Source organism: Metopolophium dirhodum, chromosome 5, assembly GCF_019925205.1.
Source record: "Metopolophium dirhodum isolate CAU chromosome 5, ASM1992520v1, whole genome shotgun sequence".
Lineage (NCBI taxonomy): Eukaryota > Metazoa > Arthropoda > Insecta > Hemiptera > Aphididae > Metopolophium > Metopolophium dirhodum.
This window is the reverse complement of record NC_083564.1, coordinates 19312401-19337224: the sequence shown is the minus strand read 5'-3', so window position 1 is coordinate 19337224 and position 24824 is coordinate 19312401. Positions and strand designations below refer to the sequence as shown.

Below are 24824 nucleotides of genomic sequence, written 5' to 3'. Positions count from 1 at the left end.
TCAGGAGTTGCGTGTTTTTGGGAAAATCGATCGGCAACACAGATTTCCCGGAGGACGGGCTCGAAGAGAGAAACGTCAATTCGTACAATATAATACAAAGTGTATAATATAGTATTATTATTTTAGCTGCACATAGACGGTTTTTCAAACTTACTGATTACCTTCCTCCAAAACACGGATTTGGATTTTCCGTTTATTGAATAATATCCCAGTACCTACAAATAACATAATAATGTTGTTAATATGTAAAAAGATGTCAATAATAATTAATAATACACGCATAATACACAACTTGCAATAAATCTGTAATAGTCACGACATAGTAAAATTACCAATTCATGTTATGAACCCGAGTCTTCAGGCATAGGCGTAATACTAGATCAATATTTTTGCAGGTGCACAAATTGTTAAGAGTTGTTACGATTGGTACGATTGAGAACGTTATTTTGGTAAGACGATTGGGACGCTCGATATTTAATTTTTTTTTCCAACGTTGCCAAATTTAATCGAACGATATTTTGAGCACGAATTCTGTTGATATTGCAATCATTTAGCAATATAATATGTTGTTATTAAAATTATAATAGAAACTCAAGAAGAAACAATATTGAAAATAGCTACGATAGAACATGATGGTCAAGACGTTACTAAAGAATAATATGTCTATGCTCTATGGTAATTGGTAATAGGTTAAGTATATTTGGGGGCTTAGATTATTTTAGGATGTTAGTAATTACTATTGATCTATCGATATAAATAATTTGTAAAAATGCTTTAAGTATAATGAATACTACATCTAATATTACATATAGTTTATATTTTTGTAAAACCATCTTCAGTATGAACATTTAAATAATTCAGAAAATACTTCTTAGAATTTTTATTTAGATATACATAAACATTTTAATGAGAATCACACACTAAATAATTTGAAAAATTGAAATTTGTATCACCACGGGGCACTCCTTGAGTAGTACTAAATTACAGGAATTTGAAAATATAGTCTTCAGGTATACCTACTTAAAATTTCTAAAATTCAGAATAAATGGAGGTGAACATGTTAAAACAATCATTCTGTATATTATATATATTTTTAAGTTCTACATATTATTTACATACATTATTAGGTGTCCATATATTTGTATAAAATTATAATTATTAATTTATGACTTTTTTCAAGAATATATATTTTAGGTATAATAGGTATACTACCGAATCTTTCAATAGCCATATACATTATATAGCAACGTTGAACGTAAGTTCGTTCTCAATAATTATACTCTTTTTGGGGGTTTTTTCGGGTCAGCGGTAAATTCTTTGTTAATTTTAAGTATTCTCAATCGTCCGGCCAAAAAGGTATAACGCTCTCAATCGTTCGATAGCCAATTCCCAGGCCCCCAGAACCTTAACGACTTAACACTGTAAATATAATAACAATAAATTAAAATATAGGTATATTTATATTTAAATGACGTACTTACTATATTTTAATATGATTGAACAGTAACAGATTAATAAAATACAAAATATAATAACATGATTTTTCTCTCCAGTAAATTATATTTATTTAAATTATTGACTTACTGCAGATAACGTGGTCCATCTCTCATCTCTTATTTACTCGAATCAATAATGGAATTCCAATTATTTGTATTCAGTTGTGCAGCTTGAACAGCTTGAAACTGGAAGACCTAGATCGTCTAAATCTCGGTAATAATTTTTTGCTTTTTTTTTTAAATACCATAGGTATTAGCTAGGTATAGGTCTAAGTGTCTTATAATCTTATTGTTTGTTTAATATTATAAATTATTATAAAATTGGTAGGTATTGGCCGTAGTAACGTAACCATTGAAATATTTAATTTTTATAAAAAAAACCATTCAATTTTTTTTTAAAACACAATTTAACTGTTTACTTGTTTTTTAAGTTAGAACAAATTATAAACAAAAAAAAAATGTAATCGCGCTCACATTTAAAGGCTGTCTTGCGTCCTGTTATAGATAAAGAAAAGTGTTGCGTTGCCGTATGTTTAAAGATATTTCGTCAATTTATAATATAATAATATTATAATGATTATTGTTACACTATTCACTAATAAGTAATAATTACGTAACTTATCTGTGACCGTAGAACATTAAATAAGATAAATATTATTTCTTACTAATGTGATAATACCTACTTATATATTATGCCTCATTATAGATATAGTATAGCGGCATAGTACCAATTTTTTGATTTTATTGATATTTTTTACAGCAATATAACCAAAATATAATAAAAAAAGACACGATTTAAACTACAAAATCGAAAAATCTATGCCATTCATCATAGACATTTGTCTTTTCAATTTGTTTTTAGTTTTTTTTTATATAAACATTGATAAAAAATGTTTACTCTGTTAAAAATATTGAAAATACATAGGCAACGTTTTTTTTTTAAAAAAGCATCTGAAGTTAAAATATTGACAACGTTTTTTTAAAATTACGAAATTTTTAAAATTACTTTATAGGTAATGTATTAAATTTTAAATTTTAAAGGTTAGGTTAAATTAAACAAAGTTTGCATGAAACAAGGTTTCATGTAAGTAGTTCATACTGTAACCGAAAAATCTAAAAAATATTTTATAGGTAAACACAGTTTTTTGTTATAGATATTTTAATTTCAAATTTGGACGAAATTAGATATTTAAATTTTAAACGAAGAATAGGTAATGGTTTTAGTTTTGTGTTGTAATTTAAAATATGATATTATGTAAATAATATTAATTCAACTTACCTGCTACCGTATTAATAATAACAATAAGATAAATACATAATATAATAAAAAATCTTAGGCTGACAAACCGTCTCCCCTCAGAATCGTTTTTCGTATACAATGATATTATTATATCATTAAATTTAAATCTAACGCCATCCATTACAGTGACCCTCTTGTAACCTACTGTACAGCAGAGTGCACCCACTTAACCACTTTTTTCAAATTAAACTCATTAACCCTGCAAAATTAGAATTTAAATTTTTATTTATTTATTTTATTTTTTAATAATTCAGCCAAAAAAATTACATTTAAATAATTACAATAAATTACATTAATAATAGCTGATACGTATACCAACTGAGCTATAAGCTCTTATCTGGTATTATTTTAAAATGTTAATAAAATTGAAGAAAAAAAATTTTAAAATGCAAGACAATGACTTTAAAGTAAGCAATACAGTTAGTTAAATACTTCAATACAATGGGCAAAAAATATTGATACTTTTACTCAAAAAAGCAGAATAATATTAATAACCATGTAGCGAGTTAATAATCACTTAGGTAGGTATACTGTCAGAGGTGGAAAACGTTAAAATTACCTACGCCTAATCATAGACCAAGATTGAAATACCTTTCCCTACAATTGTTTTCAATAATAAATTTAGCCAAAATAAATGTATAATATATTCAAATATTTAGTAATCATTGACGAATGTTTTGGTTACAACATAAAAAAGGTGGGTAAGTGGATGTCGCTCTGCTGTACAGTAGGTTCCAAGTGGGTCATTTGAACATTTTATAAATTTTTAACAACAAAATAATTATTAAATTATAAATTTGAACTTTAAATGCTTATAAAAAAATTGTGCCTATGTATTTTTAATATTTTTTAACTGCTATTAGAACGATATATCAGGAGCTTTATATTAAATTTTCACGCTTTTTTACCCAACAAATAAAATTATTATAGGGCGCCAACTTCAAATGTCGTACGTAGTATAATAATCATAAATGGCAGAATATATTAAAATACATCAATCATTGCAGTAATTTGTACTATTTTAATGTGTATAATATGGTTATCGTATCAGTCTGTATAATATGTACCTACCTCGCAGATACTGTAGTCTGTATTATAATAAACAAATATATGTATAATATGAATTTAATAGTTTATAAGTAGGTATTAGTTAGTCGAGGTAGTTAAATTATATAATAATAATATCACATAATTGTCTATACCACACATAAATTTGATATTATTTATACACATAGGCGTATATTAAATCTTATTAATAAATAAACAACTGATAAATAACAAATTAATTGATATTGGTATACATATTATGGGTATATACTATATAATACAGCATAGCATTACCTGTATATATTGTTCTATATTAAATATATTTTGGTATATATACCTCATATATATTGTCTTAAATAAGACACTCGAATCGCCTCCCAAATTTAGGTGGGTGACCTTTTTTTACTCGTATTGCCTCCCATAACATACCTGGATTATTAATTAATATATCGATAGTTGTACGTGTACTATCAATTATTATATTATTCAGTAACGTTCAAAAATAAAATGTTTAAGACATACGCAGTATTCCCCAGACCGATTAATTTTTCAAATGCAATAATCTTATTCGAAATTAGTGATTATCAGTTAATAATTACTGATGATTGTATAACTTAATGATTTTTCGTCATTATTATTTTTAATATTATTAATTATTACTACTGTGTCAGTCTATTTATTAAAACAATTTATTTTATACAAACTTGAGTTTTTGACTGTATAACAGAAAGATATTTCATCTAAATTATGTTTGATATATTTTTTAATAAATCGATTCGCAGGCGATTCCAGTACAAGAGTAGGTAGTGATCCTCTTAGGAGGCAAATGGAGTGAATAATATTTTTGAACTCTGGAGGCGATTCGGGTACACTTTTAAAAAAAAAATTCATGGGAGGCCAGTGTGTATTATATTTGAGGGTCAGATGGGAGGCAATTCGTGAGCGCCCATTTAAGTATATATCGGGCACACGTACATTCAATTTAATCTCGGGGTTGTGGGTTCGAACCCCACGTTGGGCACCACTGTCGTAGGTATACCTATCTCTCAATGGTACACAAAATAATGGATGACAATAAATTCACATTATTGAATAACTTTACTATACATAAACAAATACACACAATACTAGTCTTTATGAATCGTTTACAAACATACGGGCCCCGCTTGATGACCCGCACTGTTTTGCTACCGCGGTGCTAACGTCCTTTACAAAATGCTGCCTCAGCTCATTTGCTCCGTTGAACTATTATTATGAATATTAAAATGTCTATTATTATTATTATTATTTAATTAGTTGGCACATACTACACTGTAGTCGATACTATGATAAATAAATATATGTATATTAATTTAATAGTTTATAAGTAAGTATTGGTTAGTCGAGGTAGTTAAATTATATAATTGTAATATCACATAATTTTCAATACCAAATATCAATTTGATATTATTTTTACACATAGGTGTAGGTATATCAAGTATATACTAATTAAATTATGATAATCTAATTAATAAATAGAAAATTGATAAATAACAAATTAATTGATATAGGTACGCAGTTATATTTTGCTGCATTAATGCAATTTAAAATGAACTTTGTAATCTTAAAATAAAAGATTTTTACTATGGGTAGGTATGCACAGCATAGCACATCACCTATACCTATATTGTTCTGTATTAAATATATTTTGGTATATATACCTGTTGTCTTTTAATAGGTTTAGTTAAGTATATATCGGGCACACGTACATTCCAATGTATTCGGATTTAGTATGATATCGACATGTGTATGATTATCAATCATAATATTCAATATTAATATCGCGAAAATATAGTATTCATTTACTTTGAACGAATTACATTCAAACAGTGTGTGTGTTACATATTATTATCGAGTACAAACACAATAATATAATGCCCCACCGCAACTTCGACTCACCGAAACGAGAAGAAAGCAATATCTATTACGTATATATACAATATAGTTATTAAGTTGGGCGGTGCTGTGCGCCTGTGTCATCCCGGGGTTCATCGAGAACGATCAATAATAGATAGGGTGGCGCCCGTCTTGATACTTTAGCTGCGTAGCGTCCCGGGCGTTATTTTACGCGTAGCCCACTCGACGATCAACAAGCGCCTCGACTACAACTTACGTCTTAACTTTTCAACTCGTTGTCGTTCGTACGCCCAATATATTTTATATATATTATATTATTATTTTGTATTATACCTACGTTTTCGTCCAGTGAAAAGTGCAACTCGACAAGAGCATCTCAATATTCATTCGATACCGTCCTGCGATCCGTTAAGGTATGTGATGACTGATGAGATGAGACGAGAGTCATCAGTCTACATATTACATAAAATACATAACATCAGGCGTGGATTCAGTGGGGAGAGGGGGGCATATCAAAATGTATTGCCTATTTCATTTATTTAAATTTAATATTTTGTGTTGTCCCGTGTAAATGTATTGTTATATTATTTAGTCACAAGACTTCGTCTTTTATAAATTGTTAATAACAATATTATTATCTTGACCGACTGAGTGACGACGACCGTCGACTGCCAACCACCTCGCACTGTCTGAAATGTATCTATATATTTTATTGGTTATCTGTTTTACAGTTCAATAAGAACATGCAATACAGTTTATTAAAAAAAAGGTAGGTATTCATTATAATTAATAAGAAATTATTGCATTAAGTACTATTGCATGCATATATAATATATATACTCGTATTTACCAGTAGGTAAATAGTAAATATGTATACACTATACATATAATATTATAATCCACCTCCCCTCCACGTTAATGTAGGCTGGATCCACGCCTGCATAATATATTACTATATAATGTATGTACCAATAAAAATATATATTATAATGTTTGACGACAATTTAAGAATTTGTAGGTAATCATACTGACAAAGGTTTGGAGATAATCGGACGACACGAGAAGTGGGTGGGTGAGGGTTGGAAAATAAGAATTAAATATTTTTCACATTTTTGTAAAATAATGGTAATAATAAATAATAATATATAAAATATATGGGTAATCAGACCATACTGACTTCACACTAGTAACTGACTAATATTACAGGTACAAACTGTTATTTACCTGTTTTATTGTACTACCAGTCCCTCCGACTTGGTAGAAATGTTATAATTCAGGTAAAATTGAATATTATTATTGTTTAGCCTCCATAGGCGTTACTCCAGGCGTAGCTTGGGAGGGGGTGGGTAGCACTCCCAGGTAAAAAATAATAAATCTCAGAATTTCGTGTTTAGTTATTTTAGCTCAAATTGTAAGCTCTATATAGTTGCACCAATTGTTGAATATAAGAGGGAATTGGTTTAGCCCCGCCCAGTCATAATTCCTATACCCCCATCAATAGTAGAGCTACTTTCCAAAATTTTAATTTAAAATATCATTTTATTTTTTAATAAATGGTGATAACAACTTACGAGTAACGAGGCCGGCTTACGATTACTGTGCAGCCGTATGCATAAATAAAATTTAAATATAAATAAGAAAGTAGCTAAAATAAAATATTTTGATCATTTTATGTTTACACACACAATATTAATACAAGAAAATATTAATTGCACATTTAATAACTATTTATTTATTATAAAAATGTTAGGGCTGGAGACCCCGTAACTTGAAGGTCTAGTTACGCCTATGGGCGGATCAGATATAAACGTTTTAAGACCGCGACTTACTAACGTTATCCCCTATGTGTATGGTACAGGTACCTGGTATATGGTACAGGTATGTACCAGGTATTTGGTAAATGTGTGTACCAAGTATATGGAACATACATGTACCAACTACCAGGTATATAGTACCAGATTTATTGTATAGGTACTACCAGGTTATGTAGTAGGTATGTCGCAAACAGTTATCAATATTGGCGCGATTGGTCGCCCCGTAATAATTTTGTCGTCTCGGCCGGCGGCAATATGTAATTTTATTTACACCGCATGACGCGTGATCACCATAAGTATAATCGTTTTCTCCGTTTTATTCACTCTGTACTCTAGTGCTACGCTGAAATAAATTTTACAAAACGGTAGGTACAATTTTGACTTTTGTTCGGTGTTATTAAATAGTTTTGTTTTTGGTGAATAATTGTTACCCACCATTTCATTTTAACCAAAACATGCCATCAAATAGGTCGTGACACCAAATACAGTGAAAACACTGTTCTTCGTCATCGGTTTCCAAAAGATAAAAACAGATTTGACACTTAGGTGAAGAGATCTGGAAATAACAAGTTAAGTATTAAATAAGCCAACTGAAATGGTTTTTAAATAATTTATTATGTGCGATAAACATTTTGAAGAAAGTTGTAATAGTCCTGGATTTAAATAGTCGATTACTAATTCAGTACCAACACTGAATTTACCTGGTAAATATATTGTTTTAATTATATGTATGTTATTTAAACTTACAATATTTTTTCATTAATGAATTTTTTTTTTATGTACGTTCTTTATGGTTCTATGGATATAAATGTTATGTCAGCTTAAATGTACTTTAGTTAACCCTAAACTATAGTTTATATAGATCTATGCAAAAAACAATGCGTAAATTTGTCTAGGTTTTCACAAGACCATATTACACCATTACGGCGTAAACTATAAAGCCAATTGCAGAATTAAAGTAAATCAAAGTTGTTATACATTTTTGCAGGTCCTACAATCACACTAGATTTTCGAAAATCACTTTCTTCGTACTGCTAATACTAAAAAGAAAGTGCTGAGGTGTTTTTAAAAATATTTCTTATATAGAGTAGGTATAATATATCGTATTTTTTATTTAAACTTTAAATACATTTTCTGTGACACAAAAGTTAACTATATTATACTCAAAGTTGATAAAAATAATATAAATTATTGTTTAGCTCACTAGCTCAAGGTTAGGTCTCTCAACACTTGTGGATCGCAGACGAATTAAGGTATCTGACGAACCTCACATTTCTATCCATTCTCATGAACGGTAAAATACTAAAATCCACTCCCCCAAAACGCCAAGTCCTAACACCCGTTAATTTCACTGTACCATGTCGCTCTACCCACTGACATGCTCTGTTTCATACTTTCATATAACTATATCTTCAGCCAACTATCTTAATAATTTTTCAATCATTCGATTAATGAAAATTAATCTGAAACCACGACCTCTCTGTTTCGATCTAATTTAATATTTGTTTACACCATTTGTAATTTATCTGTTACGCTGATTTTTTTTGGATTTATCGTATGATGTATAAAATAAAACAAAAAATACTTGTTATGTTTTCGAAGGTAAAAACATGAACACCTTACCGGCTTCATCCAGTAAAAGTGATCCAATCCAAGTTCAGTCAACCAAAGAATGTGAAACAATAGAATATATTAGAAATAACTCTGACTCTGACAGAATACTGGAAGACTTACAATCCCTACGCATGTATGTTGTTGGTGATTTCAGCTTCTTTCAAAATAAATATCTGTAACACATTTTTGTTTTTAGAAATGAAGTTCTATGTGATATTAGACTTGAAACAAATGACGGGGCTATAGTAGTAGGCCATAAAAATGTACTAATGGCAGCTAGTCCATATTTTCGGGAAATGTTTGCTAATTTTGATGAGAGAAATAAAGATGTCGTTAAAATAAGTGAATTTAATTCCGATGTCTTACGATTATTAGTAGATTATATGTATAGTGGCCAAATTATAATCACAAAAGAAAATTTAAAGGTATAATTATAAATTTGATTTTTATAGATTAAATTATTAATAACAGATTGTTTTAAATGAATCTTTTTTGATTTTAAAGGTTTTGTTACATGCCGCAAATATCTTACAGTCAGATTTTTTAAATATCGCATGTGCTGAGTTCTTGAAAAAACAACTTGATGCATCAAATTGTTTTCGTATAAAAGCCTTTGCTCATTCACATAACTGTCCGATAATATTATCAAGTTCTGAAACATACATTAAAAAACACTATTTGTATAATCAACACTTAATTGTCTATATCAGTCAGTAATGAATTATATAATTAATGATAAATATTTTCAGAGACGTGGCTAAAAGTGAAGATTTTCTATCTTTATCTTCTGAAGATGTGGTTAAGATTATCTCCTGTAACGATATAGCTGTGCCGTTTGAAGAAAAAGTAAGCAAACTGCAATAGTAATACCCACCTAATTATTGTATGAAAAATTAATTTAATAAAAAGAGCCAACATTTAGGTACATTTAGTATAATATTATACTTTATTGTGGCGGTTTGAAGGTAATATAATTTACTGTTCTTGAGTAGTCGTACAGAAAAAATAAAAAACTAGTTATTCTGTAAGTTAAATAAATAAATAAAATATCAGGGATCGAAACCGGTTAAAACCGCAGGTTATTCATATTTCAACGCCGTGACCGGAACCGATACCAAAAGCTTTAAAACACCGGTTAATAAACCGTAACTGAAACCTAAAATCTTAAAAAATCGCTTACAAAACCTAAACCGACACCAGACAATATTGAAAAACCGTTATTGAAACCGATTGAAATTTAAAACTAAAATCAGTTTCTTCGAATTTTATAAACTTAATTACCTATATGGCTATATTATTTATAATTCTAGTCAAAACGAGTATTTTTATGCGAAGAAAATATTTTGTTTGAATACCGATGCTATAACTGATTATTACGAAATATTAATAGGTAATACGAATATTATTCTATTTATATTTTATAATATCAATACTATACTCACCGATTCAAAATTAAAATACAAATATCACAATATTGTTATTTGGTTCGCCCCTATATTTGCAGCTATGCACTTCTGTATTGTTTTTATTTGATGTATTTGTGTATATTATTATTATTTATTAATGTTATTACAATTGTTTCGTATTCGACTGATCCGCGTCCGTCCCGTAGTCATCAATTGTTTATGTCATTATCATCATTCTACTTAGACTCCCCTAAATTACAAATGTGTGTACCAAATCTTATAACGTGTATTTTTGGAATCTTAAGTCTTAACAGTAAACCTTTTTAAATTAATATTTTGTTCAAATATCATAAACATTTATCACATAACAAGAGATTTACTATACTGTAATATAGCGTGATGTTATTGTAAATTACAATTAAATATTCATATATAAGTAATCGAATAATGATCTCAACCATATGTTGTATGTAAAAATAGGCATAACATATTAAAGTTAACAACACGAAATTAGTTCTGCTGAACGTAAATTTGCTATACTGTTTGTACTTAAACTAGTTATACAAATCGGACATATTTTAGGGCTTCAGGTTGAGCTCTTATTAGTAAATAAATAGTAAAAATCGGTTCTGCAGTTATTAGGTAAAGGAAAAAAAAATTTTCAAAACCGTTCCAAAAACGAAAACCGAACATTTTCAAAAACCGTTCTTGATACCGATAAATTTGATAAACCTTTTTTGAAACCAAAACCAAAACAAAAACCGAAACCGTAACCGTTAAAATTTGATACGGTTTCGATCCCTGTAAAATATATAAATAAATAATATTATTAATGAACAAGATATCACGCAGTTTTAAAAAAAATAGGCTTTACTGCTTAAACAGTAAAAGTTCATGTTAATATTTAAGTATTAAATCTCTTAACTACATGACCACAAAGATCTAATATTTTTATTTAATCAAATTAATTACCATTAACAATATTATGTGGCTACAAATAACAAATTATATTATGCTAAATTTAATAAAATGATATATAAGCATTCGTAAAAAATTGAATATTGCATGCTATACTAATATGTAATATGTATATAGATAAAATAGATACGATAAAATGTTATCACTTTTCAAAGTATTGATATTAATAAAAATTGATTTAATACCATCAAAATGTAATAAATGTTCCTTGGTTTGCTTTAAAATACAAGAACCCAAGGTTTTTTATGTTACCCTGTGATAATCATACACTAATGAGTACCTCATGAGTAATGGGGAGGTTTAAGTCTTTAACAAATAAATATGTAGGTAAGTACTTGTGGGGAAAAATAGATAGAACCGATAATGATCTTAAATATTAACTTTTTATGATATTTTAATTAAATTTAAATAATTTTTTGCTGTAGGTATTTGAATCTATTATTAAATGGATAAGACATGATTTGGAACATAGAAAAGATTTTTTGCCAGAATTAATGGAACATATACGTTTGCCGTTATTAGCGTCAATGCCTGATATATTGAATAACATAGTTGAAGAACCTCTTCTGAAGAATAACCCTAAATGTATGTATATTATCAGTGCTGGGTTAACCATTAGGCAAAGTACCTATGCACCCACACGTGAACCCGTGAAACCAAAACCATTTTTTTTTTCATTTTTATTCTTCATTTTATTTACGGATTAACAGAACAAAAGTCAATATGAATGTCATACTGATGTTGTATGCAGTAGAAAATATTTTTTGGCTTCTGTAGAATTATAAATACTTAATAATATTAATTGTATATTATCAGGCTGTTACAAACATTACTGTTTCATCACTGTTCCATCTTTCATTGACCGCCGTAGATATTTTGAAATTCAAATTGTTGAAGTTAATTTATTTTTTATAGTTTGCTAGTATAGTTCTCCATCCGGAAAATTGCACGTGCTCAAAATTTGTTTTTTTATAATTTATTATGTTTTTGAAACAATGTATATTATGCTATTTATTTTATACTAATTATAATAGTAGTATAATACTATAATATATTGTAACCAGTGGAAACCATTTAAATAAACAAAAAAAAATTCTCTTTTTGTGAGATAAATAAATTCATGTTCAAACTACCCTTTAGCTATAAGAGTTTAAAAAAATAAAGTACAAACCTCCAAGTCTCAAATCTATTAATATAACTTTTATTAAAAATCGTTTGACCGTTTTCAAGCGATGCAATTACCAACGAACAGCATTTAATTTATATTTCTATAGCTTAAAAATCATTTTTTAAATAAAATAAGCATTCGTAAAATAACGAAATATCGATCAATATTTCGTAATATTGACGTTGGTTTGTTGAGAATCTTTAGATTTTATAAGAAAATGGTAAATGAAAAAATTAAATTGCTAACATAGATAATTTTTCTGTATACCTGTCAAATTGTTATATTTATTATGTAATTCTAAAATATTTAAAAATGTATATTCATGATAGCTTATTTTCACATAATCAACTATGATCGACTTATAAAGTGTTAATTTAATTATTTAGTAAATGTACGAGATATTTTTAAGAACCTTGTCTCCACAACAAGCCTAGCTTACGGAGATAATCATTTATATATAATGCCAAATTATAATATGTATAAATATTTGTAATTTAAATGTATGTATACATTTCTGTTTTAAATGAAAACAAATAAATAATAATAAATAATAATACAATTAGTAGAAAAAATTAAAATTTTAATTAATTTTTCTGTTAATGAACATTAAATAAGAATTTTAATATAAACAATGTTTTATTTATTAAAATGAATTAGTTATTTTTAAAATGGCATATTTTAATTATTGTGAAGTAAAATTAAAGACGTAGGTAATAATTTTCTAGGGGGCCCCAAAATGTTTGACTGCTTAGGGGTCCACAAATGTGTAATCCAGCAATGTATATTATTATAAAATTTAAATATTTTATTAATTATTATTATAATGTTTTTAGGTAACAATTATATAATTGAAGCATTACATTTTAATCCACATGAATCAGTCGAGCATTTCACCACGCCACAAAAGATAAGGTGTAAATCTAGACTGTTTGGCGGTTCACAAAAAGTATGATTCCGTATTGATGAATTTACCTTCATGTTTATTTTATCCATTTAATTGTATCAGGTTATTCTGATTTTCTCGCGGTCTAAAACATTGCCAAGGTGTTATATGGAATGGTATGACCCAGTAACCAAGGTACGGGAGGATGCACCAGAGATGAATGATTGTTTACTGTTGCCTGGATTTGGCGTGATACGAGATAAATATGTATATTCGGTGGGAAGTATGGATATTATGAGTTCCGCATCTGTGAGTATGCTTGATGTATCTTCAAGATCACCCTCTTGGGCTCCAATGGTTAACATGTCAGCTATTCGAAGTGGATTAGGAGTTGGTGTTATGGACAATTGTATATATGCAGTAAGTTATACCATTATTTATTACTTATTTTATATTATAAAAATACACCATATATAATTCTAGGTCGGTGGCGAAAATGGTACTAACAATTTAAATAGTGTAGAGGTATTTGATGTTAGTATTCAAAAATGGCGAATGGTGTCGAGTATGTCAACTACGAGAAGAAATATGGGCGTTGGTGTACTCAATAACTGTTTATACGCGGTGAATATTTCTTTTACCTATTTATATTAATTGTATTTAATTTTGATTTAATCAAATTGTGTAGGCTGGAGGTATTAATAGTGAAATTTTGAATTCTGTGGAATGTTACGATCCCACACTTGACACGTGGACAACAGTTTCAAATATGTCAGTACGTCGCGCTAATTTTGGTGTAGGAGTCTTGGACAGTGCTATATACGCTATTGGTGGTTATAATGAATCGGAATTTCTTAAAAGTGCTGAGAAGTATTTACCAAGTGATGGAGTTTGGTCAACCATTGCTGATATGCATGTGCGCCGAGATGGGCCTGGTAACTAAAATAATAATTTTTTTTAAGATTAACTTTAATATTGTATCAACATATATAAATTAAATTTTTTTATAGGAGTAGTCGCATTGGACGGTTTATTGTATGTTTTTGGCGGAGACATTGATAATTCTATTGTCGATACCGTAGAAATTTACAACCCCAACACAAACACTTGGTCCATTCAACCATTGCCAAAAATCCGTGACACAAACATTTTTTATGCAGTGGCCGTTGATAGACCACCACATTTATAACTAATGGTCTCATTGTTGGCCGTTATAATATTATTCATACAATTATGTAATGTGAACTCTGTATTGTTGTTCTTTACATTTTTGTGGATGTCAATGTTTGATAAATGATTTTTGTTTAATTTGAATATTGTTAAATTTAATAAACAAACTATAAAATTTATTTATTTTACATTTTTTTGTACGCTTCTACTGCTAAGGTTATTGACGTTTCTAAATATGAATTACCATTAAAGTTATATACAAAATATTTTAAATGTGATACATTAATGGTTTATGTTATTTTAATTACATGTGATATTATCTATGTGTTTATGTCATATTTTCTGGATCAGGTTCGTATCTTTGAGGAGCTGTTAGAGAAGAATCGACGTCATCTCTGGGTTGGGTGCTAGTATTTCCCATAAATTGAAAGGGAGCATCAGTTTATTCCTGGAGTTCTTCGTCAGGAGTCATTCAGCTAGCAGGTGTTTAACATTTACTGTAGTCGCCGTTTGTCGTAATGCTAATCATCCATCAATTTTAGGAATATTTAATCACTATTATAACAAATTAACATAATGACCAAAATAGTGTTTGATTTATTTTTAGTAAATATTTCATGGTTCTACAAAGAGGACGCTAATTGTATAGCTTTCAGTATACCGCTAGATATTTCACTGTATAATTTGAGCTAATATATCTACTCACAAGAACATAAACTATAAAGTAAAAGTCAACTAATAAAAATTACCTATTAGAGTTGTTATACAGGTTTGCGGGACCTATATATTCAAGCTCATTTTTTAAAAACACTTTCTTTTTTACTGATAATAATAAAACGAAAGTGCCAATGTGTGTTTTAATTCTTATATAGAGTATATTGTATTTTTTTATTCACACATAAAATACATTTTCTGTGGCACGACAATTCAACACATTCTCATAATTAATAAAAGTAATATTATGCATTGCTTAAAAATTAATTTTTATGACTCACTTGTTCAAGGTTTCCTCCATCTCTCAACACTTCCGGATCGCAGACATGCGATGAACATCGGATTTGTCGTGAACGGTAAAATCGACTTCCCCACAACTCCTAAGTCATAACAATCGTTAATTGCAATTTATCTTGCCGTTCTACCACACTCGCATAATCAATTCCATACACGTATATCTCCAGCAAACCATCTTAATAATTCTCCAATCGATCGATTAATAAGCACTGAAACCTCGACCCCCTCTCTTTCAATCTAATTGAATATTTATTGCCCAATTTGTAATTTAACTGTTTCACTGTTGCACTGATTTTTTTGTGCTTGTATCGTGTGATGTATAAAATAAAATGAAATAAAATAAAAAATACTTGATATATTTTGAAGGTAAAACTCTAAAAGAAATGGACGCCTTGCAGACTTCATCCTGTGAAAGTGAAAGTGATCCAATCCAATTTCTGACATCCAAAGAATGTAAACCAATAACGTTTAGAAATATCTCTCACTCTTTCAGAATACTAAAATACATGCAATCTTTACGCAAGTATGTTAAAGGTGATTTTTGCTTCATTAAAAATAAATATCAGTAACGCATTTTTGTTTTTAGAAATGAAGTCTTATGTGATATTAGATTTGAAACCGATGACGGCTCTATAGTATCAGGACATAAAAATGTCCTAATCGCAGCTAGTCCATATTTTCGGGCAATGTTTAACAATTTCGACGAAAGCAATAAAGATCTTGTCAAAATTAGAGAATTAGATTCCGCCCTATTACGATTATTAATAGATTATATTTACACTGGGAAAATTAAAGTATCGGAAGAAAATGTACAGGTATAATTAAAAAATTGATTTGTTATAGACTAATTTAGTAACAAAAAATTGTTTTAAATGTGTTATTGTCGATTTATCAAGGGTCTGTTGCCAGCCGGAAATATCTTTCAATTAGATTTTGTAAAAGATTCATGTTCTGATTACCTACAGAAGCAACTGGATGCAACAAATTGCCTTGGTATCAAAGAATTTGCTAATCTACATAACTGTAGGGAATTGTTGTCGAGTTCTGAAAAATACATTAAAAGACACTATTTGTATGATCAACATATTTTAATTCTGTATATCAGTCAGTAATATATTATATTTAATTATAATGATTAATATTTTCAGAAAAGTAGTTAAGAGTGAAGATTTTCTATCTATGTCTGTTGATGATTTGGCGAAGTTAATCGCCTGTAATGACCTTTTTGCGTTCGAAGGAAATGTAAGCAAACAGCAATTAGTGATTGATGTATCGAAAATCAATTTATCAAAAAGAGCAAACATATACATTTAATATGATATTATACTACATTATAGTGGTGGTTTGAAGATAATATATATAGATATAATTTACTATTTTAGAGTAGTCACCAACAAAAAAAAATAAATAGTTCCCTATGAATTAATTATATAAATAATTATTGATAGGTAGATGATTGTAGATATCACGCAGTTAAAAAATAGGCTTTACTGATTCAGTTGTAAAGGTTTATGTTAATCTTTGAGTATCAAAACTAATTGTCAAGCTGTAACAGTGTAGTAATGGAAGCTTTATAAATAAAAATAAATTAAAAATTATTAAATCTCTGTTAACTACATAACCACACCGGCCACAAAGGTATAATATTTAAATTAAATTAAATTAATAACCATTAACACATAACAAATAATAAGCTAAATTTAATAAAATAGCCTTTAAGAATGCGTAAAAATATTATTAGTAATAACATTAATGATAAGTGTACAAAATGTTATCAAAGTAATGAAATTATTTAACTTTAACTAGATTTGATACCATAACAATATAAATATATATTCCTTACCTTGCAGTAAAATGAGACGCTGTATTAATCATAGACTAATGAGTATTAATGAGTATTGGGGTACTTTAAGTATTTAACAAATACATTTTATTTAAGTATGGAAAAAAATAGATAGAAACACCAATGGTCTTATGTAATAAATATTAACTTTTTGTGATATTTTAATTATTTGTTTTTGTAGATATATGAATCTGTTATAAAATGGATAAGACATGATTTGGAACGGAGAAAAGATTTTTTGCCAAGGTTGATGGAACATATATGCTTGCCATCATTACCGTCCTTGCCTGATATATTAAATAGCTTAGTTGAAGAACCTCTCCCGAATACTAGTCCTGAATGTATGTATATTATCAATTCCAAATTATGCAAAATATGCACCCTCCTGGTAACCAGTGAAAACAAAACAATTTTTTTTTTAAATTTTTACTATCCATTTCATTTGCGGACTAACAAAACAAAAGTCAATATGGATACTGTATTGTATGCAGTAGAAAATATTTTTTTGCTTTTGTAAAATTATAAATGTTTAATAATATTAAATGTATATTATCAGGCGGCGACAAACATTACCGTCATGCGTTCCATCTTTCATCGACCTCCGTAAATATTTTTAAATTCAATTTTTGTACGTTAATTAATTTTTTTATAGTTGAGTAATAGTCCAACCCAGGACGTTGCTTGTACTAAAAATTTGTTTTTTTATAATTTTATTTTTTTTTAAATGTATTTTTATTGTAATAATTATAATAGTAGCATAATATACATATGATAACAAATGGAAGCTATTTAAATAATAAACAAAAACAAATATTCTTTTTTCGCGAGCTAAAAAAAATGCTTCACCAACCTTTTAGTTATAGGGGTTGAAAAAATGTTAACTGCCTAAGGGTCCACAAATGTTTAATCCTGCACCGTATATTATTATAATAATTAATAAATATGCCTAAATTGTAAATTTAAATCTTTTATTAATTATTATTTTATAATGTTTTTAGGTGACGATGATTATGTATTTGATGATTTCAGTTCTGAACCACGTAAAACAGTTGAGAATTTCAACCTTCCGCGAACGATGAAGAGTCAACCTCGACAGTTTGATGGTCCACAAAAAGTATGATTCCGTATTGATTATTTTTTCTTCACGATGATTTTATCTATTTAAATGTATCAGGTTATTCTAATTTTCGCACGGTCTAAAACATCGCCAAAGTGTTCTACAGAATGGTATGACCCAATAACCCAGGTACGGAAGGATGGACCAGAGATGAATGATTGTCGTATGACAGCTGGTATTGGCGTAATAAGTGATCAATTTGTGTTTGTTACGGGCGGGGTAAATAAATCAAGTTCAAAATCTGTTAGTATGCTCGATGCATCTTCACAATCCTCCACTTGGGCTCCAATAGTCGATATGTTAGTTAGTCGAAATAGATTAGGAGTCGGTGTATTGGATAATTGTATATATGCAGTGAGTTATACCAAAATTTTACCTTTTATAAAATAAAATATATTATATTATATTATTGTGTGATTCTAGGTTGGTGGACATGACGGCACTAGTGCTTTAAATAGTGTCGAGGTATTTGATATCAGTATTCAACAATGGGAAATGGTGTCGAGTATGTCAACTGCGAGAACAAATACATGTGTTGGTGTGTTCAATAATCGTTTATATGCGGTAAATAAATATAACATATTAATATATAATTTTTTTATTTTAAATGTTTATACAATACGTTTAATTAATCTGCGTAGGTAGGAGGTCATGATGGTGTATCATATTTGAAATCCGTCGAATGCTATGACCCCAGTATTGATAATTGGACACCAGTTTCAGACATGTCTGCACCACGTGATGGAGTTGGTGTAGGAGTCATAGACGGTGTTATTTATGTTGTCGGTGGTTATGACGGAACAGAGTTTCTTAAGAGAGCTGAAATCTATCGACCAAGTGATGGAGTTTGGTCCACCATTAAGAATATGCATATGGCCCGAAATAGGCCAGGTGACAAAAAATATAATTTTTTTAGGCTTGACTTTAATAATCTATTAAATATATGAATTACATTTTTTTTATAGGAGTAGTCGCATTCGGTGGATTACTGTACGTTTTTGGAGGAGAAATTGAAAAATCTATTGTTGACATTGTAGAAGTTTACAGCCCCGACACCAACACTTGGTCCTTGGAAATATTTTCAAGAGATTGTTCCGGAATATTTTTTAATGCAATAGCCGTTGATAAACCATCAGATTTTATAACTAATTAGCAAGGCTGGGCAAATTAATGATTTTTTTTAACTCAGTTAAGTTAAATTAATATGCACCAATAACAAAAAGTTAAAAGTTGAAAGTTAATTTAACTATAGAATAACTCAGTTAAGTTAAAACTTAATACACACTTTTTGTTAACTTTTTATTAAGTTAAAGAAAAGTTAATTTGTTTATAAAACGCTAGCGTACTTAATTTTTTCCAACCCAAAACTAAATTATAGGATATAGTATTTATACTTCATACAGTATTTCCATATAAGTTAGATTCGATTGATTTTAATTTTTAACTTTGAACAATTTACGATACATTTTTTTTTGACATAAAAACGAAATAGACTGAAATAGTGAAATATAATAAAATTCAAAACAAAATAAATTAACTTAACTTACTTCTTAAAATGAAAAATTAACTCGTTAATTAGGAAAGAAATTTAGGAAGTTAACAGTTAAGTTAATGAAAAGCCAAAAGTAACTAGTTAAGTTAAAAAATTTAAATAAAATTAACTTTTTAACTCAACTTTAATTTTTTAACTCATTAATGCCCAGCCTTGCTAATTAGCATGAAGGTTGGTGTCTATGTTGGTCGTTATATTATGCATACAAATATAAAATTATATATCAATTAATATGAACCCTGTTCCTGTACCTATTGTTGTTCTTTTCATTTTTGTGAAAGTCAATGTTCAATGTAAAGATTTTTGTATAACTTATATATTGTTAAATTTAATTAATAAACTATAGTACAATTAATTTATTCGATTGCAGTATATCAGACGTGTTTTATTTACTATTTACAATATATCTTTTAGGCTCTAAGTGGAGCGATGAGTGTATTAATTTTGCAATGACGTAGGTACCTATGTAATTTATATTTAAATTGTTTTGTGTGTCTGTGTTTTCGATAAGCAGTCGAAATCATACTTAAATTTTCAACTTCGGTATATTTTATGGTGAGAAAGTGAATTTAGTAGGTGCTGGCTTTAACTAAGGGGGGGGGGAGGAGTGACGCGTCCCCAGAGCCACGACTGTTATTTTGTTCATTTTTCAATTAAAAAATAATTTTGGAGGTGCATTTATGATGAGTTATATGTTTGGCAGGGTCCATTATTCTATAAATACGGGCCTGAATAGGTGCATTCAAAATGACAAAATTGACAGTTCTAAGTAGTTTAAAAAGCATCAGGAAGAACTTTAAAAAAATTAAGGAAAAATGACAATTTTTAATTAAAATCGATTATGTAATTTGGTGTTATTCAAAAACGTTTAATCATAGATACTAAATTTTTCCATATTAGCATTTTCTGTACGTGATAAAATTTTCAAAATATATGACTCTTTTTGTTCAAGTTTTTGAACTATTTGTAGTTAGGGATAAGACATTTTTGATTTTTACAAATTTGAGTTTAATACAAATTTTCTCATAAGTGTTTGTTACAAACAAACATTTTTCATATTGTATTCAAGATTTTAATATACATATATAGTTCAAGAATTTCCATATTTTTTTCTACCTATAACAAAAAAAAATGTTTAATGGAAAGTCAAATAAATTTTTTAAGAGCGTTTGAAGTACAAATTTTTATTCGATATTCACTAAGTCTTGTAAATGAACGAATTCTCTCAAAAACTAATAACCGTTCTTACTAGACATTTTTACTAAATGTTTATTTTATAATTTCCTACACACGATCAAATTTTCAAAATATTTCGAGCTTTTTAGTAACATTTTCAATTTACATGTCTTTTTAGTTTTTTTTTATGAATTTATAAGTTTCAGTAACAGTGATACACTTAACTATATTTATAGAATTTGTTAATATGAGACAAACATACTGAATGATGTAACTAAATAAAAAAGGTTAAAATTGTATTATAAAATAAAAATATAAGTTAAGACTCTAAAATTCAGTGGTTCTCAACCTTTTTTTGGTTCACAGAACACTATTATACATCACAAATTTTCGTAGCACACTCACGCACTTGACAACAACAATAACATAGGCAACCATGCTAGGGCATTAGTCTTCGCTTCGCGCCTACACATGCATCGTCTTACCTGCACAATTAGTGCACAATTAGTCAGTTGGTATTTTAAATATATGTACAGTTCTAAAAAATACGTCGTATTAATCTACACACGTATGATTTATCTGTACACATAAAACTGTTGAGTCAAATCGTACAGTTTTAACTGCCCGTGTATAGGCCGTAAGCATAAACGTAAAACGTAGTTTGGCCTCGGATCTTTTAATGATGATGTGAGTTAGTATTTAATGTATGTTGTTTATGTGAAAAGAAGAAAAGTCGAAGATGGTGTACCTACCATTGAAGTGTAGTAGAAGTAGTAGCTACGAAAATGAGATGATCCTGTTGCAAGTACAAGTGTTGTTAGTAAAAAGGCGCAGCAAAACAAACAACCTACTCCTATTTTTACAGTCCGTGGGTATCTTGATAGCTATTTAAGCTCTGGTTTTACATTTAATGGTCCTGAAAACCGTCCTGTGCAATAATTTAGCGTGTGTGGAGAAAAACTCAGCAACGGATTCATGGTCCCTAGTAAACTGGAAAGGCATTTGAGTAATAAAGATGGCCATCTACTTGGAAAAGATAAAATTACTTCAGTCGACTGTTGCCATCGGAAGAAAAACAAGCGAAAACCATGGTACAAAAAGAGCTAATATTAGTGAAAAAGCACTATTGGCCTGTTATAAAGTGTCTGAAATTGCAGCAAAATAAATGCAGCCTCACACTATGACAGAAGACGTTATTTTACAGGCCTGCAAATAAATAATTAAATCTATGCTGGGTTACAATGCAAAGAAGGAAATATCATTGTTTCCATTGTCAAACAATACTGTATCAAGGCGTATTGGTGACGTCATGTCTTCAGACATCCAATGCCGTGTGCGTGAAAAGTTAAGTGATAGATGACAGTAGATTATTTTCACTGCAGCTCGATGAGTCAATTGATATTAGTAAGAAATCTAAATTACCAAGCTATATCAGATTTATTGATGACGACTCAGTATCGAATGATTTCTGGCATGTTCTGAACTACCCACAACGTCAACTGAAGCAGACGTGTATGAGTCAATGTCCAATACTTTAACAGAAAATGGGCTATCTTGGAAAAACTGTCTTTCTGTTTGTACTGACAGGGCATCAGCTATGACTGGACAATTCAAACGATTTGTTGCTAAAGTTAAACAAAATTTTCCAAATGTGGACTCAACAAATTGCTTTATACACCGCGAGGCTCTAACGGTTAAGACTATTCCTGCAGAACTGAAAAGTGTTTTGAACCTAGTTGTGAACATGGTAAATTACGTTAAATCGAGGGATCTTAAAACAAGATTTCTCAAAGATATTTGTAATGAAGTGTGTTCCAAACGATAATCTGGTTCTTCATATAGAGATACACTGGTTTTCGAAAGACAAAGTCATATAGAGATTTTATGAGCTTAGAAACGCGCTGTCAAGACTCTTTAGCGCTGAAAAACCAGACTTTACTGCGTATTTGAACGACACACAGTGCTGTGCCAAAATAGCTTGCTTGACTGATATATTTTATCATTTAAACTATATGCAACCTAATCAACAAATTCTGATTCAGCCAATCTATCTTGTAAACACAATTTATAATTTAACTGTTAATATGTAATTTTATTTATCAATTGTATATATATATATTATATAAATATCCAATCTGTTTTTATTAAAAAAAAAAAAAAATGTTGACTAATAACCTAAGCAGTGGAAGCCTGTAAACTTTTAAATAAAAAAAAAAACTGTTTAAATGAGACAATGAAAGATTATGAAGAAAATGTCCAGCCCTCAAGTGATAAACTGAAAGGGTTATTAATGAAACTACAAGTTTGGAAACTGCATGTAGAAAAGAAAAGTTAAAACATGTTTCCTTTAACTTTTGATATAGATCCACATGGTGACATTAACCACTCAACTAGTTGTTAAATCACCTCACAGCTCTTAAGGACAGTATGGCACAGTATTTCACATCTCAGTTGACAAGTATGATTGGATGCGCAATCCTTACGATACTTCGTCAGAATCAATAACTGAAATATCTCTTGAGAAAGAAGAACAGCTGGCAGAAATTAAGGAGGATAAAACATTAAGACTAAAATATAATGAATATATACCACTCATTAGATTTTTGATATATGCAAAGATAGAATATCCTGAAATAACAGAAGAAGCAATGAACATTTTGTTACACTTTTCAACCACCTACTTTAGCGAGTTAGGCTTATCGGCGCTAACAAAATGGAAGTGCATCCATTGATCGGAAAATGCGTGTGTGCTTGTCTTAACTTTGACTACGTATCGAACTTTTGTGTATGAAACGACAAGTTCCTCACTAATAAGTGTGGTTGAGAAACACTGCTTTAAATTAATATAAAATTTTTTTTTACTCAAAAAATATAAATATGCAAATGATACAAACTTACACTGCCAATATGCCGTGTAGTGTAAATTTTTTTCGGATACATTTTTTACTCCACGTAGGCATCTACTTAGCAGAATAGCACTAAATCATCTGTTGAAAATATATCCTCTCCAAACTCTAAAAAAACTGTGTATTCGAGCAGCATTGGAACTTTTAACTTTAAGTTATTTTTAGTGAGAATAATACGCGTTTCACGCCACAAAAGGTTTAAAACAAAGTGATGCACTTTCACCGTCACTACTTAACCTAGTAGGTACTAGATGTAGCAGTAAGAGATGTACAAGAAGAATATCAAGGAATCAACTGTGGCCGAAATATTCCCTTGCTAGCTTGTGCTGATGACGTCGTAATATTAGGCAAAAGCAAGCAAAGCATCTGAAAAGCCACAGAATCCTTGATACGAAGTGCAAAAAGACTGGGATTCATCATTATCAAGAACAAAACAAAATACATACA

At 29.2% G+C, this 24824-nt stretch overlaps 1 protein-coding gene across 1 annotated transcript; it reads left to right on the top strand.

Moving 5' to 3' along the window:
- The first annotated feature begins 7308 nt into the window (after positions 1-7308).
- LOC132945226 (ring canal kelch homolog) lies at positions 7309-20659 on the top strand. The gene is made up of 19 exons (XM_061014898.1): positions 7309-9300; positions 9364-9592; positions 9672-9847; positions 9917-10013; positions 11977-12136; positions 13553-13665; positions 13726-14022; positions 14086-14226; positions 14291-14537; positions 14613-14727; positions 16454-16598; positions 16680-16855; positions 16932-17025; positions 17808-17967; positions 18625-18740; positions 18801-19097; positions 19167-19307; positions 19385-19634; positions 19709-20659. The coding sequence occupies exons 1-19, from the start codon at positions 9164-9166 to the stop codon at positions 19894-19896; spliced, it is 3279 nt and encodes a 1092-aa protein (XP_060870881.1). The 5' UTR covers positions 7309-9163; the 3' UTR covers positions 19897-20659.
- Positions 20660-24824: the final 4165 nt, after the last annotated feature.